We start from the raw sequence: 14,664 nt of genomic DNA on the forward strand, positions 1-14,664 counted from the left end.
AGTAGAAGACAAGGTGAGAGCCATTCATGAGGCATCAGCACTGAAAAATGCCACAGAACTCAAGTCCTTCTTGGGAATGGTTAACCACTCTGGTCGTTTTCTCCCAAATTTGTCAACAGTACTGGCTCCACTATATGGGTTACTCAAGAAAAACCACAGGTGGACTTGGCAAAATCCACAACAGCAGGCTTTTACGACAGTAAAGCAGTTGCTACATTCATCGGCCCTGTTGATACATTTCGACTCAAAGAATTAATTTTAACCTGCGATGCATCCTCTTACGGAGAAGGGGCAGTACTCTCCCACCAGATGGCTGATGGCTCCAATGGCCTGTTGGTTGCATCTCAAGAACAATCAGTGTGGTAGGACGAAGATACTCACAAATAGAGAAAGAAGGCTTATCCATTGTATTTGGTGTCAAGAAGTTCCACCAATACATCCACGGTCGCCACTTCACCATCATATCTAATCACAAGCCACTACTAGGCTTGTTTGGGGATGACGAGGCAATACCCTTAATTGCCCTGGCACGCATTCAGAGGTGGGCACTGCTCCTAGCTGCTTACGAATATACTTTTATCTACCGGCTGGGAAGCCAGCTTGCCAATGTCATCGCACTGAGCCAATTTCCTCTTAAACGACAGCAATGTGAACATCCCCATTCCTCAAGAGCTTGTCTTGTTATTAAATTTCTGGATTTGTCACCAGTAAATGTCAAACAAATCAGAGAATGGACAGACCGCAATCCAGTTTTGTCTCACATCAGGGAGCAAGCCTTGCAGGGATGGTCTAACGAGCCAAAGTCAGACAAAATGAAGCCCTATTTTAATAGGAGATACAAGCTCCTGCCAGGATGGCGTCTTGCTGTGGGAAGTGAGAGTCATTGTGCCTCCGAGAGGAAGACAACCATTATTAACCGAATTACATAATGCTCACCCAGGCATTTCCCGAATGAAAATGTTGGTGTGCAGCTATTTTTGGTGGCCAGGGATGAACACAAATCAAAAACATGGTCAAGAGCTGCATATAGCTGCCAATAGGTGCAGAAATTGCGGTCTTCTGCTCCACTGCATCTCTGGGAATGGCTGGGAAGGCCATGGGTCCGCCTCCATGTTGACTATTTGGGGCCTTTTTTTGGGCACAATGTTACTCTTGCTTATAGATGCTCACTCCAAGTGGATGGATGTATATGAGGTGAGATCACCCACATCTGCCACCAACATTGTCAGATTGCGTCAGAGTTTTGCGATGCACGGTTTACCAGAGATAATAGTGCCTGATAATGGAACGGTATTCACTAGCGGGGAATTCCAGAAATTTACAAGTCTCAGTGGCACTACACAAGTTAAGACCTTGCCATACCACCCTGCACCAATGGGTTGGCTGAGAGGGCAGTCCAGAACTTCAAATCCAGAATAAAAAAACTGGATGGAAGCTCTATTGCTACTAGGTTATCACGTTTCCTGCTCAGCTATAGGACTAGGCCACACATGACCACCAGCATTACCCCTGCAGAATTATTAATGAAGAGACATCTCGGGACACATTTGAGTCTCATAAGGCCGAATTTAGTGGGGGAGAGTAGAGAAAATTCAGGAGGCCCAGAAAAATGGACACGATTACCACAGTCATGAAAGAAACTTCACCGTAGGAGAAGCAGTTTTTGCAAAGAATTTTGGAGATGGGCCCAAATGGATGAAGTCGTGCAGTGACAGAGCCCCAGGGCTACCACATATTGATCAAATGTTGGATAATTAGGAGTCATATAGATCACCACAGGAAAAGGGTAACAGATCTACAAGAAAAGATGTGCCAAACATTCCCGTTGGAGTCTACACCACAGGTAGAAAGAACTTCCCTTGCTTTAGAAGTACCTGTAGGATCGGTTGAGCCTGAGAGAGTCGAAGAGACAAACTTACAGGTTCCTACTGGAGAGCCTAGTGGACAGATAACTCCTGAGAGGGAGGTCTCAGATAAATCATCTGAAGTCATAGAACTACGACGGTCAACATATTTGAAGAAGCCTCCAGAGAGACTGAATTTGTAAATAGTTTATTTATGTAAGTAGTTAAAATATTGTAAATTGTACTTTCAAGTAAAGGCGGAGAGATGTGGTAATGAGGTGCAGTACACCTTGAAGAGAATATGAGCAGATTGGCTACATGACTGACCCAATTGCTGTGTAGCACGGGCTACACTGTTAAGTAGCAGTTTAGAGTAGAGTCTGGTTGGAGAAGCACACATCATGTTAGTACTCTGTTATCTGTGTAAATAAACAGCATGTGCTCCATCTTATATTGGTCTCTGTGTCTGCAGTATATTGTGGCCAACTCACCAGCCATTAGGTAGGCATGCAACTGCGTTCGCAAGCAAAGCGACCCAACAGTAGAACCTAACACCACCCAATGCAGAAAGAGGATGAATGATCTCATCCGTGCTGCCAGGGTAAAGCAACCCTCTCATCACTATAAACTCACACACACACGGTGGATGATTCTGGTGAGCTGGGCTTATAATGATATGCAGATGTATTACAGTGAAGTTCCTGACGTCCGACGGTGGGAAACGCGGTCCGCCTTTGACAGGAAGAGTGGACAATTGCAAACTGATCTCACGACATCATAAAACCTATTTTTGGCCTTCTTGCCATATTGCCCACTCTCACCGCCAAACATGTCTGCTGCCACCAGGCACAGAAGATTACGCCCTAGGTCACAACATGCAAGCCCATGTGTCTTCTTAGGTTCAGTGAGTTCACAAATTAGTTTAAAAACACAGATTTTCTTATGCAGTTGTGCATTGTTTGTTTATCTTTAACGTACAAACTTTTATAATTAATTACTGAATGTTACTATGCTGCTGTTTTGTTTTTATGGCGTCTGGGGTCACACCAATTTTCAAGCATTAAAATGGGGTTATGTTCGAAAGATAGTGTGGAAGCATTGTTCTAGTCCCTCACCAGAGGTCCAGAGTAGAATTATGTGAGCTGCTGTCATGCTGTCATGAAAGTTGACAGCAAGGACTTGCATATATCAAGGTGAATAAAGTCCAAGATACCAAAATGCCCTCCAGAATGTTGGAAACCACTTCTAAAGCAGTGAAAACACACTCTCAGAAGAATTCCTAAGAGCAAAAGCCTTTTACCTAAGCAAGGAAGCTTCTGTGCTCTTTCAGTACTTAAAGAATTAGAATTTCTAGTCTGTCAGTTTCACAGATCTATCAAACATTGCTGTGTTCTTGCTGTGTTGACCCAGGGCGAATTTCACACCGCACAGGAAACCTTGTTAAAGGCAGAAAGCTGGGTTAAATTTCAATTTAATTGCTTTTTAATATATTCAAATAGCAGCTCGCCATTTCCCTCCGAATGTGGGCCGGTTAAAGGTGGAAGTAAGCAGAATCATGTTGACCTCCTGACATGCCAGCAGTTTTTGCTGATTTAATCTCTTGTCTGCACTGTCTGCACCAGTAGCTGCCCCTAAACCGTTGCAGGTTAGAATTCTTCTCATCGTTTCCACAGATTTGTTTTGTATTTATTTTGTATTATGCACCCCCTAAGCGCCCCCCCCCCCCCCCCCCCCCCCCCCACCAAATCCCCAGCTCAAGTACAGGCTATGTCATTTGGTTCTACAATTTAAGGCAAGATGAATTAGCCTGTCATACCCTACATTACCTAGCCCATTTAGGGTCCTAAGACCAGCAATCATATCACCTCAGCCTTCCCTTTTCCAGTGAGAACATGCACAATTAACATTAAAACAAAAGCAAAATACTGCAGATGCTGAAAATAAAAGCAGAAAATGCTGGAAATGCTCAGCAGGCCTGGCAGCATCTGTAGTGGGAGAACAATGTTAACGGTTCAGATTGATGACGTTCCAACAGAACTCAAACCTGCTGACAAGATTTATGTTGTTGTTAGTGTACTGACCTCTACCTAGCAGATGCTGAACGCCAACCCACTGACACTTGCTCCTATCTCCCATTGGACCATGACCCCATCAACAAACATCAAGCTGTCATTTCCCAGGCTGTCATTGACTTCCTTCCCTCTGGAGGTTTTTCCTGCATGGCCTCCAACCTTACAGTCCCCCGACCCTGAATGATCCACTTTTACCTTCTTCCCAAGATCCATTTACAGGATTGTCCTAGTAGACCTATTGTTTCAGCCTGTTCTTGCTCCAATGAACTGATTTCTTCCTATCTCAAATCTGTTTGTAATCCCCTTGTCCAGTCTTTACCAGCCTACATCCATGGCTATTCTGATGCCCTCCATCACTTTAACAGTTTCCAGTTCCCTGGCCCTAACTGTTTCCTTTTCACCATGGATGTCTAATCTCTCTACACCTCCATTCCCCACCAGAGTGGTCTTGGGCTCTCCACTTGTTCCTTGAACAGCAGCCTAGTCAGTCCCAGTACCACCCTGCTCTGCCTAGCTGAATTTATACTCACATTGAGTAGCATCTCTTTTAACTCCATTCACTTCTTACAAATAAATCATTGCTATTGGAATCCACATGGGTCCAAGGTATGCCTGCCTTTTTATGGACTGTGTGGAACATTTTTTGTTCCTGTCGTACTCGGGCCCTCCCTCACCTCTTTTTCTGGTACAATCATGACTGTATCGGTGCCGTTTCCTGCTGTTGACCTGAATGGAAAACTCCATCAACTTTGCTTCCAAATTCCACTCCTCTCTATTGTTCTGATGAAAGACCATCGACTTGAAATGGTAGCTGTTTTTTTTCTTCACAGATGGTGCCAGACATGCCGAGCGCTTCCAGCATTTTCTTTGTTGATGCACAATTTACATCATTGCTCTAATTATTTCAGCTTAAATTTTATAGACACATAAGTAACAAAAGGAGATTTAAGATAGGTATAGGACTTCTAAGAAACAAATGAAGTTAACTCACAGGAAGCTATTCTGAAATGGCAGGATACTTTCGGGCCAGATTTGCCATCCAACACTGGGAAAACCTGCATTGGGACTGAAAATGGAGGTGTGGTGGTAAATTTAAACATTCCAGCTAATTCCCACTGCCCGCCATTTTGACTGGAATGGGAATGTGGTGGGTTGCAACCCCACGGGCCCTCAAAATGATGTTGAGCTCAGCCTTTTAAATGCCTGCCTTCATTTTGAATTTCCCTAAGTTTGAGATCTTCAGCAAGGTGGGTAGGTTAGGAATCCTGTTTGAAAGATGTCAGGTCAGTCAGTTCATGGACCTTGGGAAAAGCTTGTCGTGGGGTTGGGAATCTTTTGACAAGTAAATTTAAAAGGTGTTGCCAACTTCAAATGTCCTAACTAGATGCTATATGATAAGGTAAGTGTGTTTTCAATACAGTGATTGGTCATAGGGCTCTATCCTTAAGAGGTTAATGACCATTGGATAAAAGACGTTTATGCCTTCAACAGTGTTGAGAATCAGATATTAATATGTCATCTGGACTCTGTGCTTTGATTTTTACATTGATTTAGAATCCAGTCATCTGTCGAGCCTTTCAAAAAAACTAAACAGATGGCTAGCTATTTGTTCAGTCAACTTCAAAGGCTCAATTGTATTCAGTTCTGGCGATTTTGTTTACACAGCTGGGCAATGGAATTTCATTATGAATGCTTGACTGAGTTCCAAACCGACTATGGATTTAGTTCAACAGAGGTTGTTTGCACAGCTGTCAAGGGGAATATGAACTTTGTTTGATTGAGTTTTATGACCATTTAATATAGGATTGTATTTCTTTGAAGTGGTTTATGAATGGTTGTTTGTTCATTTTGACAGATTTATGAGCACTTAAAAGGGTTTTTTTTCAAGTGGAGTTTGAATGGATAATTGTTTATTTTGATGATTTCACAGATGTCCCAGTGTTATTATAGGTCTCATGAGTTGTGTCCATAAAGGCTACTGGGTGAGTTGGTATTGAGAAGGCATGGAAGGGGCATGCAAGATATGAGGAGTCATGGAGGGATGGGGGCATGGAGGGGGCATGGCAGATATAAGGGGGCGTGGCAATGGCTGAGTGAGGGGTGAGGATGCCTAACACTCATGTTCAGAGCTGCACCAATGTCCCAGTGTACAGAGATGGGCCTTCTAATCAGTCTACCCTCAGTGCCTGTATTCCCATCTTGGGCCTACTTTGGGAGGAGACAGCCCTGACTCTCTGGTCTTAAAATAACATGGATGTACAGGCTTATAAAGGAGGTGGGAACACAACGTTGGGAAATGGCCTGACTTGTGATTCCCAACTCAAAGTGGAAAATCCAGACCATTGCCTCAGTTTTCACTGAAAAGTAAAAGAGGAAAAGGCAACTGCAGAAGAAGTCAAGAGTGATTATGCAATAGTTAGATAGACTGGAAGGCGATATGGAAAAGCTTGCCAAATTTAAGGAGGACAAAATTTCAGGTCCACATGGATTGCACCTGCAGATACTAAAACAAACTAAGAAGCTAATGCAGAGACAGAAATGTGTAAAATGGATCGCATTTTAACGGAAGGCTTGATGAATAAGTGAGGAAGAGGGAATAGAGTTATATGGGTTAGGTAGGAAGAGGTAATCAGATTAATAGCAGGCTTGTGTGAAGTACACCGGCATAGACCAGTTGGGCATCATGACCTGCTGTTGATTCTATGTAATTCCGATCCTTCTTGAGTCTCGTTTGATCTTAAAAAATAAACGTAAAACATGTTTAGGAGTTGACTCATTCCTGAGATGAAGGGCTTATTTTATGACGATAGGTTGATCAGACTGGGTCTTTACCTGTTGGAGTTTAGAAGAATGAGAGGTGATCTTATTGAAACACATAAGATCCTGAGGGGGCTTGATAGGGTGGATATTGGGATGATATCTCCGCTTGTGGCAGAGACTAGAATTAGGGTACACTGTTTAAAATGAAAGGTTTCCCTTTTGGGATAGAGATGGGGAGATTTTTTTTCTCTCAGAGGGTCATTAGTATGTCAATTCTTGTCCACAGAAAACAGTGAAGGCTGGGTCATTGAATTTATTCAAGGCTGAGTTAGATTTTTGATCTATAATCTAGAATCAAAATTCAAAATGACTCTGCCTATTATAGAAAGTCTTAGAAATGTAACTAAAACGTTTGGATTTTTCAAACATCAAATTAATGGTATACCTTAAGTTTATGTTACCTTGCAGCTTCTTCATCATTGCACTTCAACCAACAGTTTCCTAAATTAGGTTTGAAACGTAAGCTTTTGTGTTTTTCTTCACTTTAGATTGAGGTGATGGTGTAGTAGTATTATCACTGGACTAGTAATCCAGAGACCCAGGGTAATGCTTTATGGGACCTGGGTTCAAATCCCACCATAGCAGGTGGTGGAATTTAAATTCAATTAAAAATATAATTATAAGTCTAATGATGACCACAAAGCCATTGTTATAAAAACCCATCCGGTTCATTAATGCCCTTATGGGAGGAAATCTGCTTACCTGATCTGGCCTACATGTGACTCTAGACCCATAGCAATACCCTCTGAACTAGGGGGGCAACTAGGGATGGGTAATAAATGTTGGCCTGGCCAGCAATACCGCATCCCATTAACCAATGAGAAAAAAAACTTTAGTTACGTACCTGTTTTACAGGTTATTATAGTGCTTCAGTTTCAACATGGATATAAATAAAGTGTCCCTGCTGTCCTACTATTTTGAGTTTAGTTGAGATGTGAACTTTGCATTCCCAAGCACCTATATGCATATGAGTGATTTAAACCCAGTATGACAAAGCTAACCTGAGCTGTAACAGTATAGTATTTTCACCATTTGTATGGTATCCTCTAAGGTTGCTAAATTTGGGTAGTCTTGCACTTGTAGTTTTTTCACTTTAAGCTGTTTTGCAAAATTTGTATTGACCAAAGTGGGGGATGCTGCTGCTTGTAAAACATATCTCTTTTAGGTGCCCAGAGTCAGGCACAGCACAGATAGATGCAAAATTGAGTTATTTTTACTCTGCCCTAATGGATGTGCCTAAATCTCAGCTGAGAACCCCTTCCACTGCCCCTTCATTATTGCACTAATATGATTCTTCTCCATTTACCACACTGACCATCTTCTGGGGTAGAATGCCAATTGATGCTACGTTAGTGAAATGGGATCAACCAACCTAAGATCTGAGCTGGATTTGAATCCATGCCCCAGAGGCAAAAGACCAACATCTAAGCCACTGAACCATCTAATTCCCTTAGTTATAACCAGCCGAAGTGAGAAAATTTTGCTCCCTGATTCTGAGCTGAATTCAAGCCCACTACAAGAGATGAAAGATTATGCTATAGTTAGAAATGCTATCTTGTTCATTGTTAAACATATATCATGTCAGCTTGAGCTGGTGGATAGTGATAATTTCACTGCATTAATCAACGTAAGTATAGGATCCTTAATGTCCTGTGGATGACCCCACATTATAAAAGCAATAATGGAATATGCTGTTAACTTAATCTGTGATTAATGTTAGTTAAAGCATATTAATAGCTCTCCTAAAACCTTGGCGGATGAATATACTATATAATGTGGCATTCCAAATTTAAATCATTGTGCAGAGAGAGCTAACCTTACAAGGTAGCAGTGGGAGTTGCTAGAACTGTTAACAACCCTGGCCTAAAAGGGGGAAAGAAAATAAGCTAAGCTTTCAGCACCTTTCTGAAAGTGCTTTACCTGGACAATGGCTGAAGACTGGATTGGTCACTTAGCCTGTGATAGTTTTGTGGAAATAGGAACAAATATAATGTTGAAATACTTTTGGGGACATTTTTGGGTTGCTGAGCAACTACTTAAGCCACTTAACATCAGAACCCTTGCACGGACTGTGTGCAGCATATGTTCCACCCATTTGTCCCTTGAAATTGCAAGCATGGTCCTAACTGCGTCATAGGACCCGATTTGCTTACTGAAGGGGCCTGCTGGGTGAAATAGGCTTAAGTCTACCAACCCCATTGCCTCAACTTCAGTGTTGTCCGTTGTTTAATTTTTCTGTTTTTAATATCTTCAATCACGAAGATTGTATAGAAATGCAGATAAGGAATATTTGTTCTTGCATTGCATAGGTGAAAACAATAATAGTCATTTATCTTGTTGTTTTCCTTCTACTTTTACAGTGTTAAACCTGACTCTGATTGACTTGCCTGGCATCACTAAAGTGCCCGTAGGAGATCAACCGGCAGACATTGAATACCAAATCAGGGACACAATAATGCAATTCATCATTAGAGAAAATTGCCTAATTTTGGCAGTGACCCCAGCTAATACTGACTTGGCTAATTCGGATGCACTTAAATTGGCAAAAGATGTTGATCCTCAAGGTAAGATTTTTTTCTACAGGCTGCCAGAAGTTCCAGGGAATCTTTGGCTTTGTGGGCAGGATACTTGATTTTTTTCCAAAGAAAAAAATAACGTGCATATTGTGGTGCTGACCAAGGGAACTTGTGTTTGTAAACATAAAACATGAGGACTGCAGCAGGACCTGTTATCTATGCCAGTGGCAGCACATCTTTTCTCAGTCTCAGCTACAGATACTTTACATTTTCTGAAGGTCATCGGTCATCTTATGCATTTTGTTCAGCAATGTAGATTCAAGGAATTGGGGAGGGAGGAACACAGTTTTCCAAAAGTATTTGCTTACAGAACTCTTTCGACTAAAATGAGCATCAAATGATTTGGCTGCCATTGAAAGTAACTCCAAGCTCTGGGATCCCCATGCTTCTAAGTTAACACATCAATCAGGGGTCAGCAATCTTTCAGAAGTGGCATGCCGAGTTTCATTTATTCACTCTAATTTAAGGGTTTGCATGCTTGTAGTACCAACCCCCCAATGCCCCCTACCCCCACTCCATCCCCCCAACCTCCGCACCACACACACACACACACACACACACACACACACACACACCATCCAATTGGGTCTAACGTTGCAGGGATTTCACCTACTATTTTTCAACTGAGAGCTCTTTCCTGACAGTTGCTGTGCTGCTGCTGACCTTTGGTCAGCTTCAGCTTTCTGGTGGGCTTTTCAAAAAAAAACTGGAGCCATGCTGCTGTCCGAAGGCAGAAGCAGCAGTGCAGCAACTCAGTGAAATTGACTCTCCAGTTTTGATTTTTTTTAAGCTGGTCTTTCAGGTCTGCGGCTCTGGCTGCTCAGACTGGACAATCATCTCCCATGCCGCTGAAAATCACCTCACATGCCACTTTGGCACACGCGCCATAGGTTGCTGATCCCTGGTTTGGATGATTGATGTAGGAACTCAGGGCGGAATTTTGGCGGCAGGCATGGTCGGCAGTGTGAGTGGGCAATATGGCGAGAAGGCCAAAAATCGGTTTTACGTCATCTTGAAACCAGTTTGCGATCATCCGCTCCACCCGTCAATGCTGGGCTGCGTTTCCCGCTGCCGCACATCAGGACTCTAATTTCAATACTTCAGCATCTCATTATAAGCTCTGCTTGCCAGAATCATCCCCCCCCCCCTCCATGCTGGATCATCTGGGATCATGCCGACTTGTTTCACAACTGTACATAAACGATGTGTACCTGGCAAGCTGTACTTCGCTTGGGACCTCGAGGTTTGTTTGCCTACCTTGCTTCAGGCAGCACTTGTGGTCATCAGCACCAGGCTTCTCATGCAGCACCACATAACTCTTAGGGGGGCTCACAGGCAGGTCTCTACCTATTAGACAGGTGGCGGTGGCTTTTCAATGGCTGCAGGACTAGGGCTTGCTTGGGGAAGGAGGAAAAGTGGCCTCAGGCAAGGGAAAAGGCTGCAGGGCGAGGGCTGTGCTGGGGAAGAGTCTTATCCCAGGGTGTATGTGGGGGTACATGTTGATGCAAGTGGCCTCAAATAGTGAGGGCTGAGGAGGCAGTCTCCAGTGGAGATGAGGCCAGATGGAGATGTGAGGGTGCATATGAGATAGTGAGTGGTGATGTCCCTTGAGCTGGCAGTGAGTGAGATGCCAGTGAATGTGTGATGGCCTTGTGAATGTGTGAGTTTAGTGTGATGAGATGGTTACCTTACCCTGGTGGCACGAATGAGATCATTCATCTTCTTTCTGCACTGGCCAGTCTCTTCTGTGCAGTGTTGGACTGACCACCACTGCCACCGCCTCCCAAGCCAGAGTAGTGAGATTACTGGACCACCTGAGGTCGGAGTGGGGGTGGAGAACATCACGGCAGGCCTCCAAAAGGCCTGACAGGTCACTGAAGTCTTCTTGGCTTTCAGGACCATGCCTTCACTGGAGCAGTCCTGGGCTGCAAGCATTGAGAACTGTGTGTGCGGCTACAGTTTAGATATGGTACCAGGAGTGAGGAAATGGTGAGGTAATGGGGTGGCGGGTGATTCAGCGGCCGCCTGCCAGCGTGATGGTGTGTTTCCTGTGGCTGCATAATTAATGAGGCGTCAAGTGGACAATGCGGTACAAAAACCCCCATTGTGGCGGGTGGGTGCCCGCTACCGCACTTAGTGCAGTTCTGGGATGATTCCGCCCCCAGACAGAGTGCAAACTTGAAACAAAAGATTTTGTATGTCTCCCAGTATAAACTAAGCTAGTTATTTGCGGTCTTCTTGAAGATGCAATGCTATTGGAAGGAAAACAATATTTGCGGAAATTCTGTGATTTGCAAGTGCTATTCTTGCTCCCATTATTGGGACCATGTAGTTTATACAGTCAGCTTGTTGCCTGGCATCTGTCAAATGACTCTTGAGGCAGGCAGTAATAGGCATGTAAGAACAGCATTGAGGCAACGTTTGGTCCAACTTTCCCTCTTTTGTGGGAGGTAAGATAATCTGCTCTGCTTGGCACTGGAGGAAATGGCGAAGAGCAAAATCTTGGGGAAAAAAATTAATCTGTGGCCCACTGCTCTGTAGTACCATGTGCTGGTGTGGCAATGTGTTGTGCCCCCACCATGTCCCCCTGATGATCTGGAACTTGTGTGCCAAAAGCATGAGAATATACATAGTAGGTATTTTTAGAAGTCTAATAAGCATAAGTAATTGTTTGTTAAATATTATCGAATTCTGTTTTAAAGTCTTATTTTTATTTTTGTATCTGGAGCTGTAACATTCAAAACTCCAATCCCTTTGCAGCCCTGAAAGAGTCATAGCTGTTTTCCGGGAATTGTTTAATGTAACTACTTAATTTAACATAACACCATCAACTGGCTTAAATGAAACAAACAGTATAAACTACTGGCTGAAAAACATACTTTAATTCATTTTCCATTTAACAATTGAGTTTCTTCTGATTTGACTAGGTTTGCGAACAATCGGTGTGATAACCAAGCTTGATCTAATGGATGATGGTACGGATGCTAGGAATGTATTGGAGAACAAGCTGCTGCCTCTTCGCAGAGGTATCACATATAAATGGGCCATTGTAGTTGGTGTTTAAAACACTTGTTAGAAAATCAATTTTCAGAACATTAGAAGGCTAAAACAACAGCAGGCTCATTAATTGGCACTGAATGTTTTGCTTTCAAAAGCAGGGCTAGAATTTTTCCCTTGTCGGGCGGGCTTGACCTACTGCGATTGGCTCCACTCTGCGATTTCACGCAAGCGGGCCAATTAAGACTTGCCCTGCGTGGATCGCAAACGGCAGAGCTCAGCACTACCTGTGTGGGCGGTGTGGGGGGGGGGGAGGAGGGACCGTGGGCCTGGCGTGCAGTTTGCCCATGCATGTGAAAGAGCGCTTCAATCTCCCTGAGGCACGGAGCTGCCTCAGGGACATTCACAGGATCTCAGTGCAGAAGAGGCCCTTTGGCCCATCGAGTCTACGCCGACACGTGGGAAACACCTGACCTACCTACCTAATCCCATTTACCAGCACTTGGCCCATAGCCTTGAATGTTACGATGTGCCAAGTGCTCATCCAGGTACTTTTTAAAGGATGTGAGGCAACCCGCCTCCACCACCCTCCCAGGCAGTGCATTCCAGACCGTCACCACCATCTGGGTAAAAAATTTTTTCCTCACATCCCCTCTAAACCTCCTGCCCCTCACCTTGAACTTATGCCCCCTTGTGACTGACCCTTCAACTAAGGGGAACAGTTGCTCCCTATCCACCCTGTCATTGCCCCTCATAATCTTGTACACCTCGATCAACTCGCCCCTCAGTCTTCTCTGCTCCAATGAAAACAACCCAAGTATCCAACATTTCTTCATAACTTAAATGTTTCATCCCAGGCAACATCCTGGTGAATCTCCTCTGCACCCCCTCCAGTGCAATCACATCCTTCCTATAATGTGGCGACCAGAACTGCACACTGTGTTCCAGCTGTGGCCTCACCAAGTTTCTATACAACTCCAACATGACCTCCCTACCTTTGAAGAGCTTTTTAAAAAAATTAATAAACACAATAAAAATTTTTATAAAACATGTTCCCTCATGTGACTGTGTCATTTGAGGGGACATGTTTTTAATTTCAAAATAAAGTTTTTATTTAATGTGTATTAGCTTTAGGAAACCTCATCCCGCTCGCGGATGAGGTTTCCTAAAAAATGTAAAGGCCGCTTGGCCTTTTCGCCTGCCCGCCAACCATTAGGTTGGACATAAATTTTAAGTTAACTATCTTGTTAATGGCCTTAATAGGCCTTTCAATTACCACTGGGCATGCAGCCGACTCCTGCATGTGCTCACCGAACGAAACATTGCACGAGTGCACGATGATGTCAGGATGCACACACGACATCATCGCACGTCATATTACGCTCAGGTGTGTCAGGCACATGCCCAATACGCCGAATGTAAAATTCTGGCTCAGTTTTCTTGATAGAAATTATTAGTAAGATTTATCAAATTGTTTAATTAAAGGAATTATGCTTTGCCTGTCTCTGCCAATACTTGAAGATTTAAATCCAGAACAGATTGGGATATAGTAAAGATGTCTTTTTCGTTAACATGGTAGTGCATTGTATACTTGCAGTCACTTGCACTGCACCACGAATTAGTGTGGCATGGATTCATGCCTCTATCTCTCAGTTATTGACTTGGCAGTCTTTGCTGTCCAATAGATGTGAAGCAACAAATTAACATGAGGCAATAATCTATGATTCTATAACTCCTTAAATGAGGTGGTTTCTCTTCAGACTGTCCTTATATGCATCCTAATAACTGGAAACAGAAGAGCAATAGCAAAGATCACCCACTTCGAAATAATGCAGAATCTGTAGAGTTTGTCGAGTGGAATGTGGTGAGAATAATAAATGATGTGCCAAATAAAAGTTAGAAGAGTCATTATTAGGAATTAATACTTACAAATATGTGGATGTTGATATTAGTAAGTTGCCCATCTGAATTACATTTGGCTTTCTGCTAGGTAAAGGCAGTGAAGTGATTACATTACTGAATTAATAATTCAGAGACACAAGTTCAAAACCCCCCATGGCAGTTTCTGAATTTTAATTCAGTTTATTAAAAAAAAAGCTTGTACTGTAAAAGTGACCACCATTCTCATGAAAAACCCAACTGGTTCACTAAAGGAAACCTTCTGTCCTTAGATGTCTGCTCTATGTGACTGCAGTGCCATACCAATGTGATTGACTCTTAATTGCCCTCTGAAGTGTCCTAAAAAGCCACTTAGTTGTGTTCACCACCATCTTCTCAAGGGCAACTAGGGACACACGCAGGACTTGCCAACAATGCTCATAACCCGGGAACAAATCTTTTAAAAATATGGAATTT

General features: G+C 43.2%; 1 protein-coding gene across 1 annotated transcript in view; it reads left to right on the forward strand.

Moving 5' to 3' along the window:
- Positions 1–14,664, forward strand: part of dnm3a (dynamin 3a) — a 270,163-nt gene that overhangs the window by 73,059 nt on the left and 182,440 nt on the right. Inside the window, exons 4-5 of the mRNA XM_041208391.1 lie at positions 9,097–9,300; positions 12,240–12,338. Of these exons, the coding sequence (XP_041064325.1) occupies positions 9,097–9,300; positions 12,240–12,338 (303 nt within the window). The remainder of the gene's footprint in view (positions 1–9,096; positions 9,301–12,239; positions 12,339–14,664) is intronic.

Source organism: Carcharodon carcharias, chromosome 16 (genome assembly GCF_017639515.1).
Source record: "Carcharodon carcharias isolate sCarCar2 chromosome 16, sCarCar2.pri, whole genome shotgun sequence".
Taxonomy (NCBI): Eukaryota; Metazoa; Chordata; class Chondrichthyes; order Lamniformes; family Lamnidae; genus Carcharodon; species Carcharodon carcharias.